Source organism: Desmodus rotundus, chromosome 10 (genome assembly GCF_022682495.2).
Source record: "Desmodus rotundus isolate HL8 chromosome 10, HLdesRot8A.1, whole genome shotgun sequence".
NCBI lineage: Eukaryota > Metazoa > Chordata > Mammalia > Chiroptera > Phyllostomidae > Desmodus > Desmodus rotundus.
Genome location: NC_071396.1, coordinates 50,268,258 through 50,287,930, shown reverse-complemented (window position 1 = coordinate 50,287,930; position 19,673 = coordinate 50,268,258). Strand labels below are relative to the sequence as shown.

The 19,673-nt window shown below is 39.1% G+C and overlaps 1 protein-coding gene across 3 annotated transcripts in view; it reads left to right on the top strand.

Moving 5' to 3' along the window:
* SIL1 (SIL1 nucleotide exchange factor) overlaps positions 1–19,673 on the top strand; it is a 219,516-nt gene that overhangs the window by 144,597 nt on the left and 55,246 nt on the right. For all 3 annotated transcript variants that reach the window (XM_024575306.3, XM_024575307.4, XM_053912435.1), the window contains exons 6-7: positions 4,421–4,612; positions 9,482–9,603. In XM_024575306.3, coding sequence (XP_024431074.1) covers positions 4,421–4,612; positions 9,482–9,603 — 314 coding nt within the window. The remainder of the gene's footprint in view (positions 1–4,420; positions 4,613–9,481; positions 9,604–19,673) is intronic.

Below are 19,673 nucleotides of genomic sequence, written 5' to 3'. Positions count from 1 at the left end.
TGCAGATAATGTGTTTCATCAACATTGATGCAAGACCTTCTACCAACAAAGAGATTACAACTTACTGAAGGCTCAGATGATTAGCATGTTTTAGCAATGAAGTATTTTTAAATTAAGCTATATACACTGTTTTTCAGACATAATACTATTGCACACTTGGCAGACTACAGTATAGTGTACACATAACTTTTATATGCATTGGGTAACCACAGAATTTGTGACTCACTTTATTGTGATATTTGCTTCATTGTGTGTTCTGAAACCGAGCCTCCTATATCTCCTTGGTATTCCTGTATAACAAAAGATCTAACATTTGTGTCACTGGAGTTTCAGAAGGAGAGGAGGAAGAATCTGGGGCTGAAAAAAAAATCAATGCAATAAAGATGGAAAAATTCCCAGAGATGATGAAAGGCATAAATGCATAGATTCATGAAGCTGGATGAATTTTAAATGGCATAAATGCAAATAAATCAATACCATGACGACTTTCCTTAAACTGAAGAAATCAATACCATGACAACCTTCTTTAAGAAGTCAACCTTCTTAAAACTAAAAACAGAAGAACTCTTGAAAGCAACTAGACAGAAACATCATCTGTAGGGAACAATGATTGAATAACAGTGGATTTTTCATCTGAAACCACAGAGGCCAGATGAATATATGGTACAGCATTTTTCAATTGCTGAAAAGAAACAAACTATCCACTCAGAATTATACAGCCGGTGAAAATATCTTTCAGGAGTGCAAGGGAAATCAAGACATTCTCACACAAAAGAAAATTAAAAGAATTTGTCACCAGTGGACCTACCTAAAAGAATGACTAAGGAATATTGTCCATATAGAAAGTAAATAATAACAGAAGGAAACCTGGAACATTAGGAGGAATGAAAGAAAAATGGAAGGAGTAAAAATAAGGGAAAATATAATGGATTATCCTCTTGAGCTTTAAAAATTGTGTTTTGATAGTTGAAGCAAAAAATTATGGCAATATAATGTAACTCCATATACATTACATATGAATGCCATTACCAGAGTTACTGCTTTTGTTTCTTTGCTGCACTTTCGTCTTTGTTTTTGGCCAGTTCTCTCTTTCGATGAGCTCTCTTTATGCAATGTTAAGTGGGTTTATCATTTGGGGATGAGGAAACCATGCAACTACACAGTTGACATCTGCGTATAACTGGGTAATGGATGCACAGGGCTCAGTTACGGACAGACTCTGAAAGAGATAATGTGATCATCCACTGACCACGATGGGCATTTATGTAGTGATTTGTGGACTGAAGAGCCCGCAGCAAAGTTGATGTTTTATGCAGTTACATTTAACAAACTATGGCAACTGAAATTTGTGTCATGTTGGGAGACTGATGTTACTTAAACTGTGGTATTTGAAATTGGTGTATATCAGATTGGTGCAAAGCAAGGGTTGTCTGTATCTAATAAAAGTCTTGTATCTAGAATATATAAAGAACTCTCAAAACTCAGCGGTAAAAACCAACGACCTATTTGGAAAATGCGCAAAGGACACGAACAGACATTTCAACAAGAAGGATGTGTGAATGGCAAATAAGCATATGAAAATGTTTTTTTAAAAGATTTTATTTATTTATTTTTAGAGAGAGGGAAAGGGAGGGACAGAGGGAGAGAAACATTGACTGGTTGCCTCTCGCATGTCCCCATGCATGCCCCCAACCAGGGACCTGGCCTGCAACTCAGGCCTGTGCCCGGACTGGAAACTGAACCAGTGACCTTTCAGTTTGCAGGCCAATGCTCAATCCACTGAGCCACACCAGCCAGGGCTGAAAAAATGTTTAATATCATTCGCTATTAGAAAGATGCAAATTAAATCTACAATGAGATATCACTACACATCTATTAGAATACCTAAAATAAAATGATGATAATACTAAATAATAGTGAGAATTTGGAGAAACTAGATCTTTCATGCATTGTTGTTGGTAATAAAATGGGACAGCTCTCTGGAAACTGCAATAGTTTGTCAGGTTCTCATAAAACAAAATATATGTTTATCATACAACCTAGCATTTGCAGTTATGGGCATTTATCCCAGAAAAATAAGAATCCTGAAACAACTCAAATGTTCTTCAACAGGTGAATGGTTAAACAAACTGTACATCTGTACAATGGAATACTGCTCAGCATTAAAAAGAAATGAATCGTTGATACACGGACTAACTTGCGTAGATCTCAAGTGTATCACGTTCACTAAAAAAAAAAAAAAAGCACCAGTCTCAAAAGGTTACAGACTATGTGATTCCATCTACATAACATTCTTCAAATGCCAGAATTAGAGGTGGAGAACAAATTAGTGGCTACCGAGGCATAGGGACAGGAGGGAGGAGGGGGCTCACCTATAAAGGAGCACAATGAATCTGTTTGGTGGGGATGGAACAGCTCTGTTGCTTCGTTGTTCTGATGGTTACATGAATCTATATATTGCATAAAATTGTCCAGAATGATGCACACATACATGCAAATGTGTACATGTAAAAGCTGGTGAGACTTGAATAAGGCTTGTAGTTTAGTTAACAGTATTACACCTATGTCATTTTCTTGGTTTTGATATTGTGCTATTGTAATTTAAGATGTTACCATTGGGGGAAGTGGAATAAGGATACCCTCTGTACTATTTTTGTAACTTTCTGTGAGTTTTTAATTATTGCAAAATAAACAGCTTTCTTCTCCTTCAAAAAAGGCCTTCCTGAGGGCCAGTTACACATCATTTTTGTGAGGCAGAGGTGACTCGTTTCGTATTCTGCTCACTTGTCTGTCATTCCCCAGCTCTTTGCCTGGCCAGAGTCTTCTGGTAGGTTGTAGGGAGAGCATTTCACTGTTGTTAGCAGGCTATAGTATCCTATAGATGTGATCAGTCTGGTAGGAGCTTTATCTTTTAAAAGAGACTGAGCCCTGACCAGTATGGCTCAGTTGGTTGGGCATTGTCCCACAGGCCAAAGGGTTGCCGGTTAAATTCCTGGTCAGGGCATGAACCCGGATTGTGGGTCAGGTCCCCAGTTGGGGGCTTGCAAGAGACAATTTATGTTTCTCTTCCTCTCTTTGTCCCTTCCTTCCCTTCTCTCAAAAAATTAAAAAAAAAAATCTTTAAAGAACAAAAGGAGAGAGAGGCTGATTGGGCTCTGGCTGGGTAGCTCAGTTGATTAGCACGTCATCCCGATATGCCAAGGTTGCAGGTTCCATCTCTAGTCAGGGCACATATAAGAAGCAAGCAATGAATGTGTAAGTAAGTGGAACAACAAATCAATGTTTCTCTTTACCCCTGCCTTCCTCTTGTTCTCTCTCTAAAAGTCAATTAAAATTAAAAAAAGAAAAAAGAATTCTGCTATCTGGAAGAGGGCCTCACCTGACCATGCCGATCCTCCGATCTCAGATTCTAGCTGTCAGAACTCTGAGAAATAGATGCTTGTTATTTATAAGCTACAGAGAGAGAGAGAGAGAGGGAGGGAGAGAGACTCATTTTTTTGGCTGGTGTTTCTGTGGAGTACTTATAACGGGAGGGAAAACCCAAAGGTAATAGATGAGCAATTTGGAACTGACAGCTGCTCATCATCCTACTTTTCATAAATATTCGTGCCTTTTAATTTTTCTTGAAAGATAGAGACACAAACACTGTGACACAAACCACTGTGACATCTCAGACTCTTTATAAATACTTCCCTCTAAAATTGGGAAGAAGCAGGGAGTGTCACAGGTATCTAATTAAAATCTTTTATTCACCTCCAACACCACTTTATTTTAAAAGTCTTTATATGAGTGCAGGGTGGGGAGGGTTTGAGAAAAAGTTGCTTGAGATTTGAATATAGTACATACAGTAATTTAGGCACTTCAAACAGTTGAACAAATTGTACACCTGTAGTTAGATTGACAGTAATGACAGTGAATTAATTTTCATGAGCAAATTGCTCCCACTCTTACATCTCTTTACCCACACTTTTCTACGTCCAGGTTTCCCTACAATGTTGGTGGATTGGGCAAGGCAACACCAAGATATTTTATGATTGTAAAATATAGAGAACCAAGGTGTAGATTATTCCACCTTAGACCTCAACCTTTTCATCTGAGGTTAGGGGTTAAAGGTAAGCTTGCATTACTTTCCCTGAATTCAGTGATTGCAAGAATAAGACTTTTCAATCTTCCTAAACATTGGAAGTCAGACCAGGATAAGAGAGCCTTGGAAAACCTTGAGTGTGTTTTGGGGGCAGATCGCTATACAGGTAGACTCTGGGAGCATCTTAGAAGATATCAGGATTTCTGACAGTGCACATTAATAAAAGTTTTGAGTCCTGGAGAAGCAGTTCTTTGAGGATGGGTATCTGTGGTAGACCATGGGAGTCTTGGGAAGATGTCTCCAGTCGATTTAATTAATCATCTCTTTGCTCCTTAGGCAAGACAGGCTGAAGTTAAACGGCTCTTTCGCCCCATCGAAGAGCTGAAGAAGGACTTTGAGGAACTGAATGTTGTCATTGAGACTGACATGCAGATCATGGTACGGCTGATTAACAAGTTCAATAGTTCCAGCTCTACCCTGGAAGAGAAGATTGCTGCACTCTTTGATCTTGAATATTATGTCCATCAGGTATTGTATTTCATTGTCCATAAGTCTGATTTTTAACTGACAGTTTTAAAAATAACCCCCCCATCTTAAGTTCAAGGAAAATGTATTAGCATCTTTACTTCTCTCAACACGTACAGTATTTTTAATCTAGGCCAATATCCACTGTAGTAAGATACATTCTTAGAGGCCAGAGCCAACCTCTTTTTCATTTGGAGTATTATCTCCTTTTTTTTTTTTAATCAATGATGATATAGCAGAGATAAATAGATGTGGTCCTTGTTCCACGTAGATCACAATTGGCAAGAGAGAACAATTAAATAAAAATCAATTGAACAATAATCAAATTAACAATTTAATAATGAGATAATTTAAGATTGTGTTGAGGGCTCCAGAGGGTAATGTAGGAACGTGTAACAGGGGAACTTAGCCAGGTCAGGGGCGTTGGGGGAGGCTTCCCTGAGGATGTGACATTTAGGCTGAGCATTAAAGGATGCTAGCCAAAGAGGGGAGACTAGAGTAGGGGATGGCAAACTATGGCCCATGGGCCAAATCTGGCCCACTGTCAAAACTTTGTTGGGACACAGTCATACCTATTTGTTTACGTATTGTTTTATCATTTTGGGCTGTTTTCAGCTATAATGGCAGAGTTGAGTAGTTGTGACAGAAACCATGTGGCTCAGAAAGCCAAAAATATTTGTTATCAGGCTCTTTAGAAAGAGTTTGCCAACCCTTGGATTAGCATTCCAGGCAGAGTAAACAGCATGTGCAAAGATTCTAAGTCAGAAAAGAACTTGGTGAGATTGAAGACCTGGAAAAGGATAGAGTGACTGGAGCATAGTGACCAGGGAATGGGGTAGCAGAGATAAAGAGGAAAGGTTAGGGGGTTGGGACTGCCATGTTCTCTCTGATTTTATCCTTGAGCCTAAGAACCATTGAGCATTATCATATAATGGGCTCATATTCAAGTGCTTTGTACATATTAATTTATTGACTTCCACAACTGGCTTATAAGTAGGCACTGCACTGTTATTAATCCCATTTTATAACTGAGGCAAATAAGGTCACAGATGTGATTGCCCAAGGTCACCCAGTTAATGAGTGGTAGAGCTGGCATTTGCAACAAAGCCTGTCTGACTCCAAACTCTGTTTTAACCTTTTGGCCACTCTGCTTCTCACAGGATACTGGTACCATTTGAATGAAGTTCAAAAAGGAATAAGAGAACCTAAGGGAAAGGAGCCAAAATAAGCCATTTATTTATTCCATATATTAATTTATTGGTATCTTTTAAGTCCCAGGCACTGTTCCAGGCACTTAGGATACATCTGTGAACAAAATTAGACCTTACCTTCTAGCAGAGGCAGATAAACAATAAACATAACTAATAAGTAAATTATAAATAATATGTTTGAAGATAATAAGTTCTATGGATAAATAAAAAGACCAGGGAAGGGAATGATCCTCGCAGGCAGGAGAAGTAGCAAGGACCCTTAGTCCTAAGGTGGGAGCTATCGGAGGTGTTTGAAGAACTGCTAGGAAGTCAGTGTTGCTGGAGCTGAGAGGAGAGGGAGAGAAGCAGATCACTCAGAACGATGATGGGAGGAAGATCATGGAGCTCCTTGTAGGCCATGGAAAAGAATGAAATTGCACATTACTAGAGGATGTTGAGCAGAAGAATGACATGATGTGACTTATTTTTAAGGATCCCTCTGGCTGCTGTGTTGAGATTTGGAATGAAGCTTGGGGGGCTGGCATGGGTAGAAGCAGGGAAACCGGATAGGAGGCTATTGCAGCAATCCAGACTAGGATGGTGCTGGCCCAGGAAAGCTGTGTAATCATAATCAAAGGCTTTTTGAGATCCTCACCAAGACACAGATCTTCACCATCCTCCCACACATGCCAGTGTCCTTGTTCTCTATAAACTAGGCTGAAAGACTGTCTTTCTTTAGGGTTTGCCAGCCTTTGTGATGAGGGAGGATGAGTGTGTACTGTATCTGCAGGAATTATGGGGCAGCCTCTTCATCTTCTTTCTCTGCTCATAACTCTTTCTCAGGCCTCAAATACAGGTCTGTGATCCTCTTAGAGAAAAAAATGGACCTGGGTTCTCTTTTCTCTTTCCAGGCTTTCTCTCCAGGGTAAAAAACAAAAATTCCAATAGCTTTTCTGTCATAGATATTTAAAGGACTAAGGATCCTAGGGGTTTTTGGCTAAGTCAGTCTTGCTCTGATGTTGACAGCTTTTATTTTCTTATCATCTTAACATACTTGGATAGATCTTTAGTTACCAGGTTTCTGTAATCTCTTCCTTTAGTTGCAGCATAAAAGGCCAAAATGACTAGAAAGCTTAAAATACCTGGAGGGGAATGAGTACACAGGATGCTAGCAGAGCCCCCCCAAATTTCTTTTCCCTTGCAAGCTGTGTGGTCACCTGGATGTGTCATCTCTAGGTTGACATCCTGTTTTGCTTTTATAGGTCAGTGGTTGGGGTAAACAATTTCTTAGACATCACCAAACTCAGCCTGAGGTCAGCCTAGTAACCCGTCCCCTGGTAGAGGCCACACTTGCCCTGTTGACAGAAGAGTCATAAATGTTTTGGGTCATTAGCCTTTTGATTGGAAATATAAGGTCCTCAGTTGGGGCTGGTATGTCAGGTTTCTGTGCAACGCTGTTAAGTTGTGATTTCACGGGGGGATCAATGAAGATACAACTTGGCCTTGAGTTCCAGTTGCAATGGGGAATTGGGTGATGTAGTGTTGGCTTTGAGGAACATAGGACTTTTCTTGCCAGGAACTTCACTGGTCCACTCCTAGACTCACTGATTAGAGGTTTTGAGAACCATGGGCTTCAAGGACTCAAATTGGATCTGCCCAAGCATTCCTCCCAGCCGTATTTGAATTATTAAACAAGATTTGTGAAAAGCAAAACCGTGTATGTGGAAAACACTTTGTGAGTTATTTATGAGGAGCAGCCTCTGTTTGCCCATCCACCCTGGGGCCATGTGTTTGCCTTCCCTCACATGACTTCTCAATTATTTACTATCATTTCTCCCTTTCTCTATTTCCTTGGCTTTCATTGTCTTGTCTGTGTTCAGGTTCTCTTTTTTTCCTCCTGAGTGTTGGCACAATTCCCTTCTGCCCCATTCTTTATGCACTCTCTCCCTCTACCTTGAGCTCCTCTCCACCTGTCTCACCCCACTCTGAAGGCATCCTAGGAAAAGTTTTGGCCCCAGACCCAGATTTTGTAGCTTGAGTCTTCTGCAGTGGGCAGAATGACTCCTTTCTTCCTCATCTCTAGTGAAATAACAAATGAGAAAACATCTTGAGAGGGCTGAAGCGCTTATAAATGTCAGCATTTATAGCACTATGAATTATCTTTGTAGTAATAAAGATAAACAATCTAGGACAGAACTGTTGTGACGCTGGGCTGTGTTGTTTTGGGGCATTCAGAGTGGTAGCTGTTTGTTAGGAACTCATACAAGCTTTGATATGTAGCCATCCCAGGCATATAAGGACAGGACTCTGAGCCATGGTTTTGTACCCAGAAAACCTGGAGAAAGGAGGATCAAAGGAGAGGCAGTGGATTCTTAGATTTTAAAATCAGAGTATGTGAGGAAGGATGGCTCAGTGTGTGTTATTTGTGCTTATGTCAGTAAAGGACCCAGTTCTGAGTCTCCCTAGTTAGCTGTGCTACAGCCCAATAATCATTCCTCTTCATAAGGACAGATTAGGGCAGAAAACCCCAGCCCTGGCTTGGGGCCTCTGTGGCAGAGCAAACTCCATACGTACTTCATGTCCCTGGATTGGCCATTTCTTCAGGTCTCTGGTACTGAGGACCCATCCATTTTATTGGAACAGATACCCCAGATTGCCTTAAAAAAACCCAACTCACAGTTGAGTTTATTGAAGTAACATTTTTTCCTGACCAAATTCATTCATTTATTTAATGATTACTTATTGAGCATGTAACTATGTGCTTAGCGCTGTTGTAGTCACTAGACCTGCAACACAGCGGACAGAGACAAAAAAACCCCTGCTATTGTGGAAATAATGTCAGAATGTATAAGAATAATCTTCTAAGTGGTAAAAACAGGCTAGGCCTAGCCCAAAGCAGAGTGAAATACTGTTGTTAAAACTCGATTTCTCTGTTAGAGCCCTCTTCAGTTTGGAAGGACACAGGTAGGCCAGGGCAGTGTGGTGTCTGGAGGAAAAAAGTGGGTAGCAGTCACGTTGTTGTTGGGCTCTACCTTCCTGGGTTTTCCTGGTGACTTGTAGAGTGGGATCAGCATGTTGGCAAGAGGCAGCTTTTGTAGCAACAAAGATATTTTCAAGGGAGACTTGTAGCTACTGCATGAAGAAAACAGGATCCAGTGACCTTTCTGAGGAAGTTCTTCTTGTTCCAAGGTACTAATGAAGCTTGGGGGATGAGATGCCCCCTCTTCCATAGAATAACAGATAGGCTGTCTGGACTTGAGGCTCTCAACCTTAAATGATAGCCTAGACCAGTGTGTCCAGTAGAGCTTCATGCGATGATGGCAATGTTCTGCACTGCCCAGTAATAACCACTGGCCAGAAGTACAGTCTAGACTAAAGCCTTTGAGAAAGAGACTTTTGTGCAGATTTTATCACGAATGTACTCAGATTCAGTCAATGTTGGACTGCGTGAAGTGAGGCAGAGGGCAGAGAGGGTGCTATTGTTACTTCTTTCCTGTTCTTCCAGATTATTTAAAATTTTGGGTTGTTTTTACAAACCCTTTGCTAGTTAGTCAGAAAGGCAACCATTGCTTTTTGCTTGACTTTTTAGTTTGTTTTTTGAATAGTCACTAAAAGAAAGGCTATGAGAAGAGCTCTTCTTCCCTTGATGGCAGTACTGTACTGAGCAGTGCCTTTGTTGCAGATGGATAATGCCCAGGACCTGCTTTCCTTCGGTGGCCTTCAAGTGGTGATCAATGGGCTGAACAGCACAGAGCCCCTGGTGAAGGAGTATGCTGCATTTGTGCTGGGGGCTGCCTTTTCCAGGTAAGTGACAAGAATGGTCTTCTCATCAACCAGGACTGCTTGGGCTCTTCAGGTGAATTCTAGCTTTACATTGGACTGAATGACCTGGAAAAAGGTAATACTCGAACTCCTGTACATCCCTTTCTCTATTTCACTGTTATCTTAATGAGACAAGAGGAAGAATTTAATTCTGCTCTTATTCCAAGTAGATAAGAATTTTCACCCCTGTCGTCACCATTTATACCTCTCTGTTTCCCCTTATCTTATATATATGGACATTTAATGACATATTTTAGATCACATTCTCTGTTTTATTCAAAGCATTTATAAAGCCATGCAAACCATATAGAGTTGAGAGGAAGGGGGATAAACTGTAAGAGTTAATCCTTCTGGAAATGAAGCTACAAACATTTCGTGATGAATAAATTATGAACCTGACTAAGGTGAGTCTTTCGAGGGGAGATATGTCTTTCCACTAGTTGTCTGGAACCAATCAACATGCAGTCATGTTATAGGACTCTGGATCGAGAGTTGTTAAAATTTCTATTAGTCTCACTTTTATTAGAAATCTGATCTCTCCAAAGAGTGGATGCCTCAAGGTGTGTGGGCACCACTTCATTATACTCATACTAAGAAGAGTCAGGATGTCTTCAAACTGCAGTTGGTCTATTGGCGCTATAGTTCCTTCCAGTTTTGAAAATATGCTCCTAGGACCATTGTTTCTCTAAAACAGAAACCAATACTCTGATTCTTGCTATAAGGAAATGGGTGGTGACTATTAGGGGTTATCTTGCTTGGATGCAGGGATTGGTGATTTTATAGGAGAAAGGATATTATGAACATCTCTACCTTTGGCGGCTTTGTTTTGAAAAGATTTCCTTTGCCTTTCATCCATGCTTATCTTTTGAAATTAGATCTCAGTCTGATGTCCTCTCATTCTGAAAAGCTTCAGTATCTTAGTAAATTAAGGGGCAAAGCAGGGAAGGCCAAAAGAATTGTTCCTTGGGGAGAGAATGAGTGCACCGCAGGCCTTTGTTTCCCTTATCACTAACCCGCCTTCATCTTAAAGCCCTGGTTGTCCTGAGGTTGTGTTGTCCTGTGGTTGTGTTGTTGATAGTCAAGGTTGTGGCCTCCAATGCACTCCATTTCCCTCGGTCTCACCTACCAGAGCCAGATAGTCTCCCAGGATGCTTGTACATCCGCTGGAAAGGTGGAGAATCTGAGTTTGTCATTGGTAGCTGTGATCTCAGCCCTGGAGAAGTCCCAGGTCTTATCCTCATAAGGCTTTAGAGGTTTGAGAACTTACTGAGCTCACTTTTGTTCCTCAAGCCATAAAAGAACTAAACCAAACATTATTAACTTCTCTCCCCATTCCGTTTTTGGATATCTTTTCCATAATCCCAAGTACTTTCTTTACATTTTCAATCTGAACAAATGATCCTACTTGTTCCTTGCCATTGCTTTTGGAAATACACTTTTGGGGGGAAACTGTGTAGCATCTTGATGTCACTTCTTAGTTAAAGGGGACTAACTAAGTGACTTGAGAAGTATTCATTGGATCTGCTTAGCAGACCATAACCCGCCTGGAGGCTGTGCCAATATGTGATACTGTTAAGACTTTTCTGTGATTGTATTAGGGTAAGACCATGTTAACATTTATGCAATATCACTAAAATTTTAAATAGAGATAAATATAAAATATTGCAGTTTATTGTTTTGGTGACAAGCATACTGCTGTATTCAAAATGTTCTAGCTGGGCTTATGATGGCTCACTGGAGGGCTGTTGCAATGACAACATGGTATCATGCCAGAACTTTTGGAAGCCAGCAGCAGGCTTTTGAACATCACAAAAACATCAATGTTTCATGCAAAGAGGGACTTAATGCAAGGTAAGAATATTTCTGTGCAGAGAGGCAGGTTTCAATGCTCTAGTCTGGTATTCATTATTTCCTTTTGATGTCCTAAGTATTGGTTTGCAGCTCCTTCCCTGCCCCCAGCCTAGAGGTGTGGACAAACACACCACACATGTGTGTGTGCACACATGCACGCGCACACACAGAGTGATTGGATGAGCATGCTCTTTGTTGGGAGTCTATTTAAGGGATAGTGAGCACATTCAGGGTTCGGAGGTGTTATTTAGAGGTCATTCCTTCCAGTTTTATGCTGATGGGCAAGAATACTGCTCAGTCAGCCCTGGCTGGGTGGCTCAGTCGGTTGGAGTATTGTCCCATGCACCAAGTGTTTGTAGGTTCAATCCCCAGTCAGGGCACACATGGGAGACAAATAATTGATGCTTCTTTCTCACATTGATATTTCTCTCTGTCTCTGTCTTCCTCTCTCTCTAAAATCAGTAAACATATCTTTGGGTTAGGGTTAACAAAAATTTTTTAAAAAAGAATACTGCTCAATCAGTCCAGATGTTTGAGCATTTGGGAGAACTAGGCACATCACTATACCTAAAGTCAGAAAATATAGTTCAAGTCTAGTCTCTACGATTTCCTGGCTGTTTCCTATTGGCAAGTGATTTCACCTTTCTAAAACTTAGCTTTTTCATTTATTAACTAGGAACAATAATAGGTGTCCTCTGCGTTTAATAAGGTTGAGTGAGTATGAAATAACGTAATATACAATAAGTCCTGTGAAAATGTTTATAAAGCATGTCAGTGATAAGGGGTATATAACATCATCATACTTATTGTGTGTCCCTTTTACTATGAGTTTTTACTATGAGGCAATTCTTATTTCTTTTTTTTTAAATTATATTTTATTGATTATGCTGTTACAGTTGTTCCAATTTTTCCTCCTATGCCTCCCTCTACCTACTACCCCCACTCCCTCAAGCTATTCCCACACCTTCGTTCATGTCCATGGGTCACGCATATAAGTTCTTTGACTACTCCACTTCCTATACTGCACTTTATATCCCCATGTCCATTCTGTAACTACCTATTAGTACTTCTTAACCCCCTCACCTCTTCACCTTCCTCTCATCTCACGCTCTCTGTATCCGTGATTCTGTTTCTGTTCTTCCAGTTTTCTGAGTTTGTTTTTTAGATTCAGTTGTTGATAGGTATATATTTATTGCCATTTTATTATTTGTAGTTTTGATCTTATTTTTCTTAAATAAGTCCCTTTAACATTTCATATAATAATGGTTTGGTGATAATGAATTCCTTTAGTTTTCTCTTGTCTGGGAAACTCTTTATCTGCCCTTCAGTTCTAAATGATAGTTTTGCTGGATAGAGCAATCTTGGCTGTAGGTCCCTGATTTTCATAACTTTGAATATTTTTTGCCAGTCCTTTCTAGCCTGCAAAGTTTCTTTTGAGATATCATCTGACAGTCTTGTGGGAACTTCCTTGTAGGTAACTTTCTTCTTTTGCTACTTCTAAGATTCTCTCATTATCTTTAATCTTTGACATTTTTTTTATGATGTGTTTTAGCATTAGCCTTTTTGCATCCATGTTGTTTGAGACTCTCTCTGCTACTGGACTTACATGTCTATTTCCTTCACCAAATTAGGGAAGTTTTCTTTCATTATTTTTCCAAATAGATTTCCAGTTTCTTGCTCTTTCTCTTCTTCTGGCACTCCTATGATGCGAATGTTGGAATGCTTGAATTTGTCCCAGAGGCTGCTTACACTCCCCTTGTTTCTTTGGATTCTTTTTTCTTACTGTTTTGATTGGTTGTTTTTTTCTTCCTTATGTTTCAAATCATTGATTTGATTCTTGGCTTCATTTACTCTACTGTTGTTTCCATGTAAATTATTCTTTGTTTCGATTAGTGTGATCTTCATTTCTAACTGGATCTTTTTTATGCTGTGGAGGCCCTCACTAAGTTCCTTGAACATTCTTATAACCAGTTTTTTGAACTCTGCTCAAATAGATTGCTTCTGATAGATTGCTTATCTCCATTTTGTTTAGTACTTTTTTTGGGTTTTCACCTCTTCTTTCATTTGGGCCATGTTTCTTTGTCTCCTTATTTTGGCAGCCTTCCTGTGGCTTTTTTTTTTTTTTAAATGTATTAGGTAGAATTGCTATGATTCCCTGTAATTCTCATTCTTTTGTTTTTATAGTACAAACATTTACTTTCTCGTTTTCTCTTCTGTTAAGGTGTTTATGTTCTATGTATCTCTTGCTGTGCTAATCTTGCTGCTTTATTTGTCTACCTGTTTTAATTACTTAATAAGACTGCCATGTGCATTTGTGTGGATGACAAGATCTTTTCCATGGTGTTAAATATGAAGTGATTATTCCAAGATCAAGAAGAAAGAGTTAAGAAAAATGTAATTGATGTGGCCACTGAATATTACATGGCCACTAAAATAGTTTGTTCCCTTATTTAAATATTATTCACACTTACTTGTGGGTTGTACACACTCATTTTCTGCTGTTTATTGCCCATTATAAGGCATCTCTTGCATAAGAAGATATATGGAGATAGGGAGATAGGAGTCTGATGCTTTTGGCAGCTTCATCATTTTATGGTTTCTTCTTTTTTTTTTAAAAAAAAGGCCTCCTTTCTTCTTCAAGTCAGTTATTTTCAATGGCTTTTCTAATACCTGAGTTCATCTCCTGATGGCACCTGTGTGTGTCTGTCTGCAGTCTGACTTACTAGAAGTCTTTGGAGTCCCAGAGAGGTCATTTGTGTTTCTGTGCATAGGAAGTCTCACAGGCCTTGTGGATTTTAGAGGCTAAGCAGCCTTCTGTGATCTGGGTTTCTTTTATTTCTTAGCAAAGTGGCTGCCTCCTTTTGTTTTCTTTTTATTTCCCTATATGTAATCTTGACCTTTTAACTGTCAATAGTTAAATTATCAAGAAATTGGTGTGCTTACCGTAGGGAACACTGGCTTTTGCTGTTCTCATGTCCTTGCTTCAGTCACTTTTGGTGTCCTATATCCATCTTTAATTACTCTCACTTTCATCTGCATATGTATGAATTATTATGCAATTACATGGGCTTGTAAGTGCTCATTGTATACAGTACTTTTGTTTGAACTGTCCACAGTTTTCAGGCTGTCATGGACCTGTGTCTGGAATAAAAGGGCATGTATATACATGTGGCATCAGTCGTGTGTTTCAAATGAACAACCTAACCCTACATCTACAAGAACTAGAGGAACAACAACAAACAAAGCCCAGAGTGAGTAGAGGGAAGAAAATAATTGTGATCAGAGCAGAATTAAATGACACAGAGACTAAAAGAACAATTCAAAGGATCAGTGAATCCAGGAGCTGGTTCCTTGAAAAGATAAACAAAATTGACAACTTTTAACCAGACTCATCAAGAAAAAAAAAGAGAGGACCCCCCAAAAAAATCAGAAGTGAAAGAGAAGTTACAACCAATACCACAGAAATACAAAGGATTGTAAGAAATTACTGCAAACCAATATGCCAAGAAATTGGGCAACCTGGGTGAAATGGACAAATTTCTAGAATGGTACAATCTTCCAAAACTGAATCAAGAAGAAGCAGTAAGCCTGAATAAACTAATAACAGCTAGTGAAATTGAAGCAGTATTCAAAAACTTCTGGCACACAAAAGCCCTGGACCAGATGGCTTCATAGGTGAATTTTACCAAACATTTAAGGAAGAACTAACTCCTATCCTTACAAGGCTATTATCACCCTAATTCTAAAACCAGGTAAAGGTACACCAAAGAAAGAAAACTACAGGCCAATATTTCTGATGTACATAGATGCTAAAATCCTCAAAAAATATTGCCTCTCCAGATTCAGCAATACATTAAAAAGATCGTATGCCATGGTCAAGTGGGATTCATCCCAGGGATGTAAGGATGGTACAGTATTCCCAAATCAATAAATGTAATATGCCACATAAATAAAATGAAGGACAAAAACCACATCATATCAATAGATGCTGAAAAAGCATTTGATAAAATCCAACACCCATTTATGATAAAAACACTCAGCAAAGTGGGAATAGAGGGAGCATACCTCAACATAATAAAAGCCATATATGAAAAACCTACAGCCAACATTATACTCAAGAGACAAAAACTAAAAGTTTTCCTCTTAAGTTCAGGAATAAGACAAGGGTGTCTGCTTTCACCACTGTTATTCAACATAGTACTGGAAGTTCTAGCCACAGCAATCAGACAAGAAAAAGAAATAAAAAGGCATTCAAATTGGAAAGGAAGAAGTAAAACTGTCATTATTTGTAGATGACATGATAGTGTACATAGAAAACCCTAGAGTCTCCACCAAAAAACTTTGACCTAATGAGTGAATTTGGCCAAAGAGCGGGATATAAAGTCAATATTCAGAAATCAATGGCGTTTTTGTATAACAACAGTGAAATATCAGAAAGAGAACTAGGGGAAAAATCCCATTTACTATAGCAACAACAAAAAAAATAAAGTAGCTAGGAATAAATTTAACCAAGGGGATAAAAACCTATACTTGGGAAACTATACAATACCAAAGAAAGAAATTAAAGAAGATACAAATAAATGGAAGTATATACGATGTTCACAGATTTGAAGAATTAATATCATTAAAATATCTGTACTATCCAAAGTAACCTATAAATTAAACAAAATTTCTATTAAAATACCAATGGCATATTTCACAGATCTACCATAAATATTTCAAAAATTTATACGGAACCAAGAAAGACCCTGAATAGCCTCAGCAATCTTGAGAAAGAAGAACAAACTAGGAGGAATCATAATACCTGATATCAAACTATACTACAGAGCCACTGTAATCAAAACAGTCTGGTACTAGCATGCCCTGACTGGTGTGGCTCAGTGAATTGGACATCATCCTGAAAACCAAAAGGTTGCTGGTTTGATTCCCAGTCAGAGTTGCAGGCCAGGTCCCCGGATGGGGGCAGTTAAGAGACAACTAATTGATGTTTATCTCCTTTTCTCTCTCTCCCTCCCTCTCTCCCCCTCTCTCTAAAACTAAATAAGTAAAATCTAAAAGAAGAAGGAGGAGGAGGAGGGGAAGGAGAAAGAGAAGACACATAGATCAATGGAACAGAATAGAGAGCCCAGGAAAAAACCCATGTCTCTATGGTCAATTAATGTTTGACAAGTCAATTAATGTTTGACAAAGGGGACAGGAGGATACAATGGAGCAAAAATAGTCTCTTCAATAAATGGTGTTGGGAGAACAGGATTGGTACCTGCAAAAAAAAATGAAACTAGGACACCAACTTATACCATACACCAGAATAAACTCAAGATGGATAAAACACTTAAGTAAGTCATGACACCATGAAAGTCCTAGAGGAAAACATAGGCAGGAAAATTTCAGATATCCCATGTAGCAATGTATTTGCTGATCTATCTCCTAGGGCAAGGGAAATAAAGGAAAAAATAAACAAATGAGACTACATCAAACTTAAAAGCTTCTCCACGGCTAAAGAAACCATAATCAAAGTGAAAAGGAAACTGACCGTGTGGGAGAACATATTTTCCAATGATACACTGGACAAGGGATTGATCTCCAAAATATGTAAAGAACTCATACAACTCAATGCCAGGAAGACAAACAGTCTGATTAAAAAATGGGCAAAGGACCTGAATAGATACTTCTCCAAGGAGGACATACAGACGTCCCATAGACATATGAAAAGATATTCAACATCACTAGCCATCAGAGAAATGCAAATTAAAACCACAGTGAGATATCATGTCACACCTGTCAAAAGGGCTAACATTAATAAATCAACAAACAACAAGTGCTGGTATGGAGAATATGGAGAAAAAGGAACCCTAGTGCACTACCCTAGTGCACTATTGGTGGGAATGCAGACTGGTGTAGCCACTGTGGAAAACAGTATGGAATTTTCTCAAAAAACTCAAAATGGAACTGCCTTTTGGGTATATTTCCAGCAGAGATTCCACTGCTGGGAATATATCCTAAGAATCCCAAATCACCAATTCAAAAGAACCCCTTTTGTCATGAACATATGCACCCCTATGTTCATAGCAGCACTGTTTACAATAGCCAAGTGCTGGAAACAGCCTAAGTGCCCATTTGTAAATGAGTGGATCAAAAAACTGGTATGTTTACACAATGGACTAGTATGCAGCAGAAAGAACTCCCACCTTTCACGACAGCATGGATGGAACTGGAGAATATTATACCAAGTGAAATAAGCCAGCTGGTAAAAGACAAATGCCATATGGTCTCACCTATAAGAGGAATCTAATGAACAAAACAAAACAACAAACAAAATAGAACCACAGGCATGGAAACATGGAACGGAGTGGCAGTGACCAGAGGGGAGGGGAGAGGGGGATAGTGGTGGAAAGAAGGGGAAGGGACTAGTCAAAGAACATGTATGAATAACCCATGGACATGGACAACAGTGTGGGGATTGACTGTGGGAGTGTGGGGTGGGATGGATGGAATAGTGCAAAGGGGGAAAAATTGGGACAACTGTAATAGAAGAATAATTAAAAAATGATAAAAAAGAAGTGCATGTGAGCAGTATGTTCCTACCACACCTGAAATTTTTCAAGAGTATTTTGTAATCATAGACATCTCTGTGGCAGTCTATAATATCAACCACTACGTTCGTTTGGAAACTTTATTGATTGGCTGCCATGTGACTGTAGGTACACCCTTGGCTCTTACATATCCTTATTCTCTATCCTTTCCCTTTATGACAACGCCTTCTTACTACGTCCTAATTATAGCTATTCATCAAGATTTTTCTGGCCTTATGCTCTTTCTCTGTTTTCTCCACCAGTGGTCCTACCTTTTCCCATGGTTTCAAATCCTACCTCATTGTGGGTGACTCCAATGTTTATGTTGAAGTCCAGGCTTGCTCCTCAGTCCCATCCTCCATTTCTACTAAACTGTCTAATTGCACCTTAAAGTTAAGGAGAAGAAAATGGAATTCATTTTTGTTTCTCTCACAAACTAGATTTTTCCTCCCACGTTCTTTTTATCTATTCTTGGCAGTACGATTGTCCCAAGCTTGAAACTTTTGAGTGGTATTTTAGTCTTCTCTCTCCCTATTTAGTTGGTGAATGAATCCTGTGGAGTTTTATTTCCTCTGTTGTTGTCTACTAAACAATTATTTATTTTTAAAAAAAAACTCCACTTTAAGGACCCTTGCTATTGTGAGGGAAGCAACATGTTCAGGGAGAGGATGCCCTCTCCCACTGCTAGGAAATGAACCATCAATAGTCTAAGCAAGCACATTAGTCCCATTCTCTGTGGACATAGACTGATTTAGAAATGGGCGTGTGGCCCAGTTCTGACCAATGAGACATAAAGAAATGCTTGCTGGGAAGGCTTCTGGGAAGGATTTTGCTCACTTATAATAAGGTAAGGAGACCTGCCTACTCTTCCTGCCTTTATTGCATTTGTCTTGGAGCTGTAACAGTTGGCTTAGGTCAGTGAGGTGAAAACCGCAAGGACAAAAGCCTCCATGCTCAGGAGCATGAAAGAGAGGAAAGACAGAAGGAAACGAGGTCCTTTATGATACCTCAGGAGTAGATGGAACCATCTACTCCTAGACCTTTGTTGTGAGACAGAATTAAATGTTTGGTTTTTTTTTAAACAGTGTTTGTCATTATTCTGTTACTTGAACTGAACACATTCATATTAATAAAATTTCTAAAATCTCTCCCAGATATTATAAATTATTTAAAAATTCACCTTTCTAGTACTCATCTAAATTTGCAAGTATATATTTGATTACGTGTTTGCTGTTGATAACCCCTGTTAGACAGTAGGAGGAGGATGGGATTCTTTTTCTATCTTAATCTTGCTGTTTTTTTATTGCATAGCATAGAACATAGCGTTGAGTGCCAAAAAATAATTATTTAATGAATAAATGAAGAAACAAAAGAGTAAACTGATACCTAGGAAATGAAATGTTTTTCCAGGTAGCATATGGGGGCTGAGGGTAGAATGCTGTCTTTATTATTAATGACATGATAATGGGTGATTCAGATACCACTCTTTGACCCTTTAAAATCCAAGGCTATGCAAACGAGTGTGTAGCCACTCTGCCTACCCCTCCCCACCCTGCAAAAAATAGGTTAGAGATTGGGATGAGATCGGATATTGCAGATACCAGTATTTGAATAAATGCTCAAGTGTGA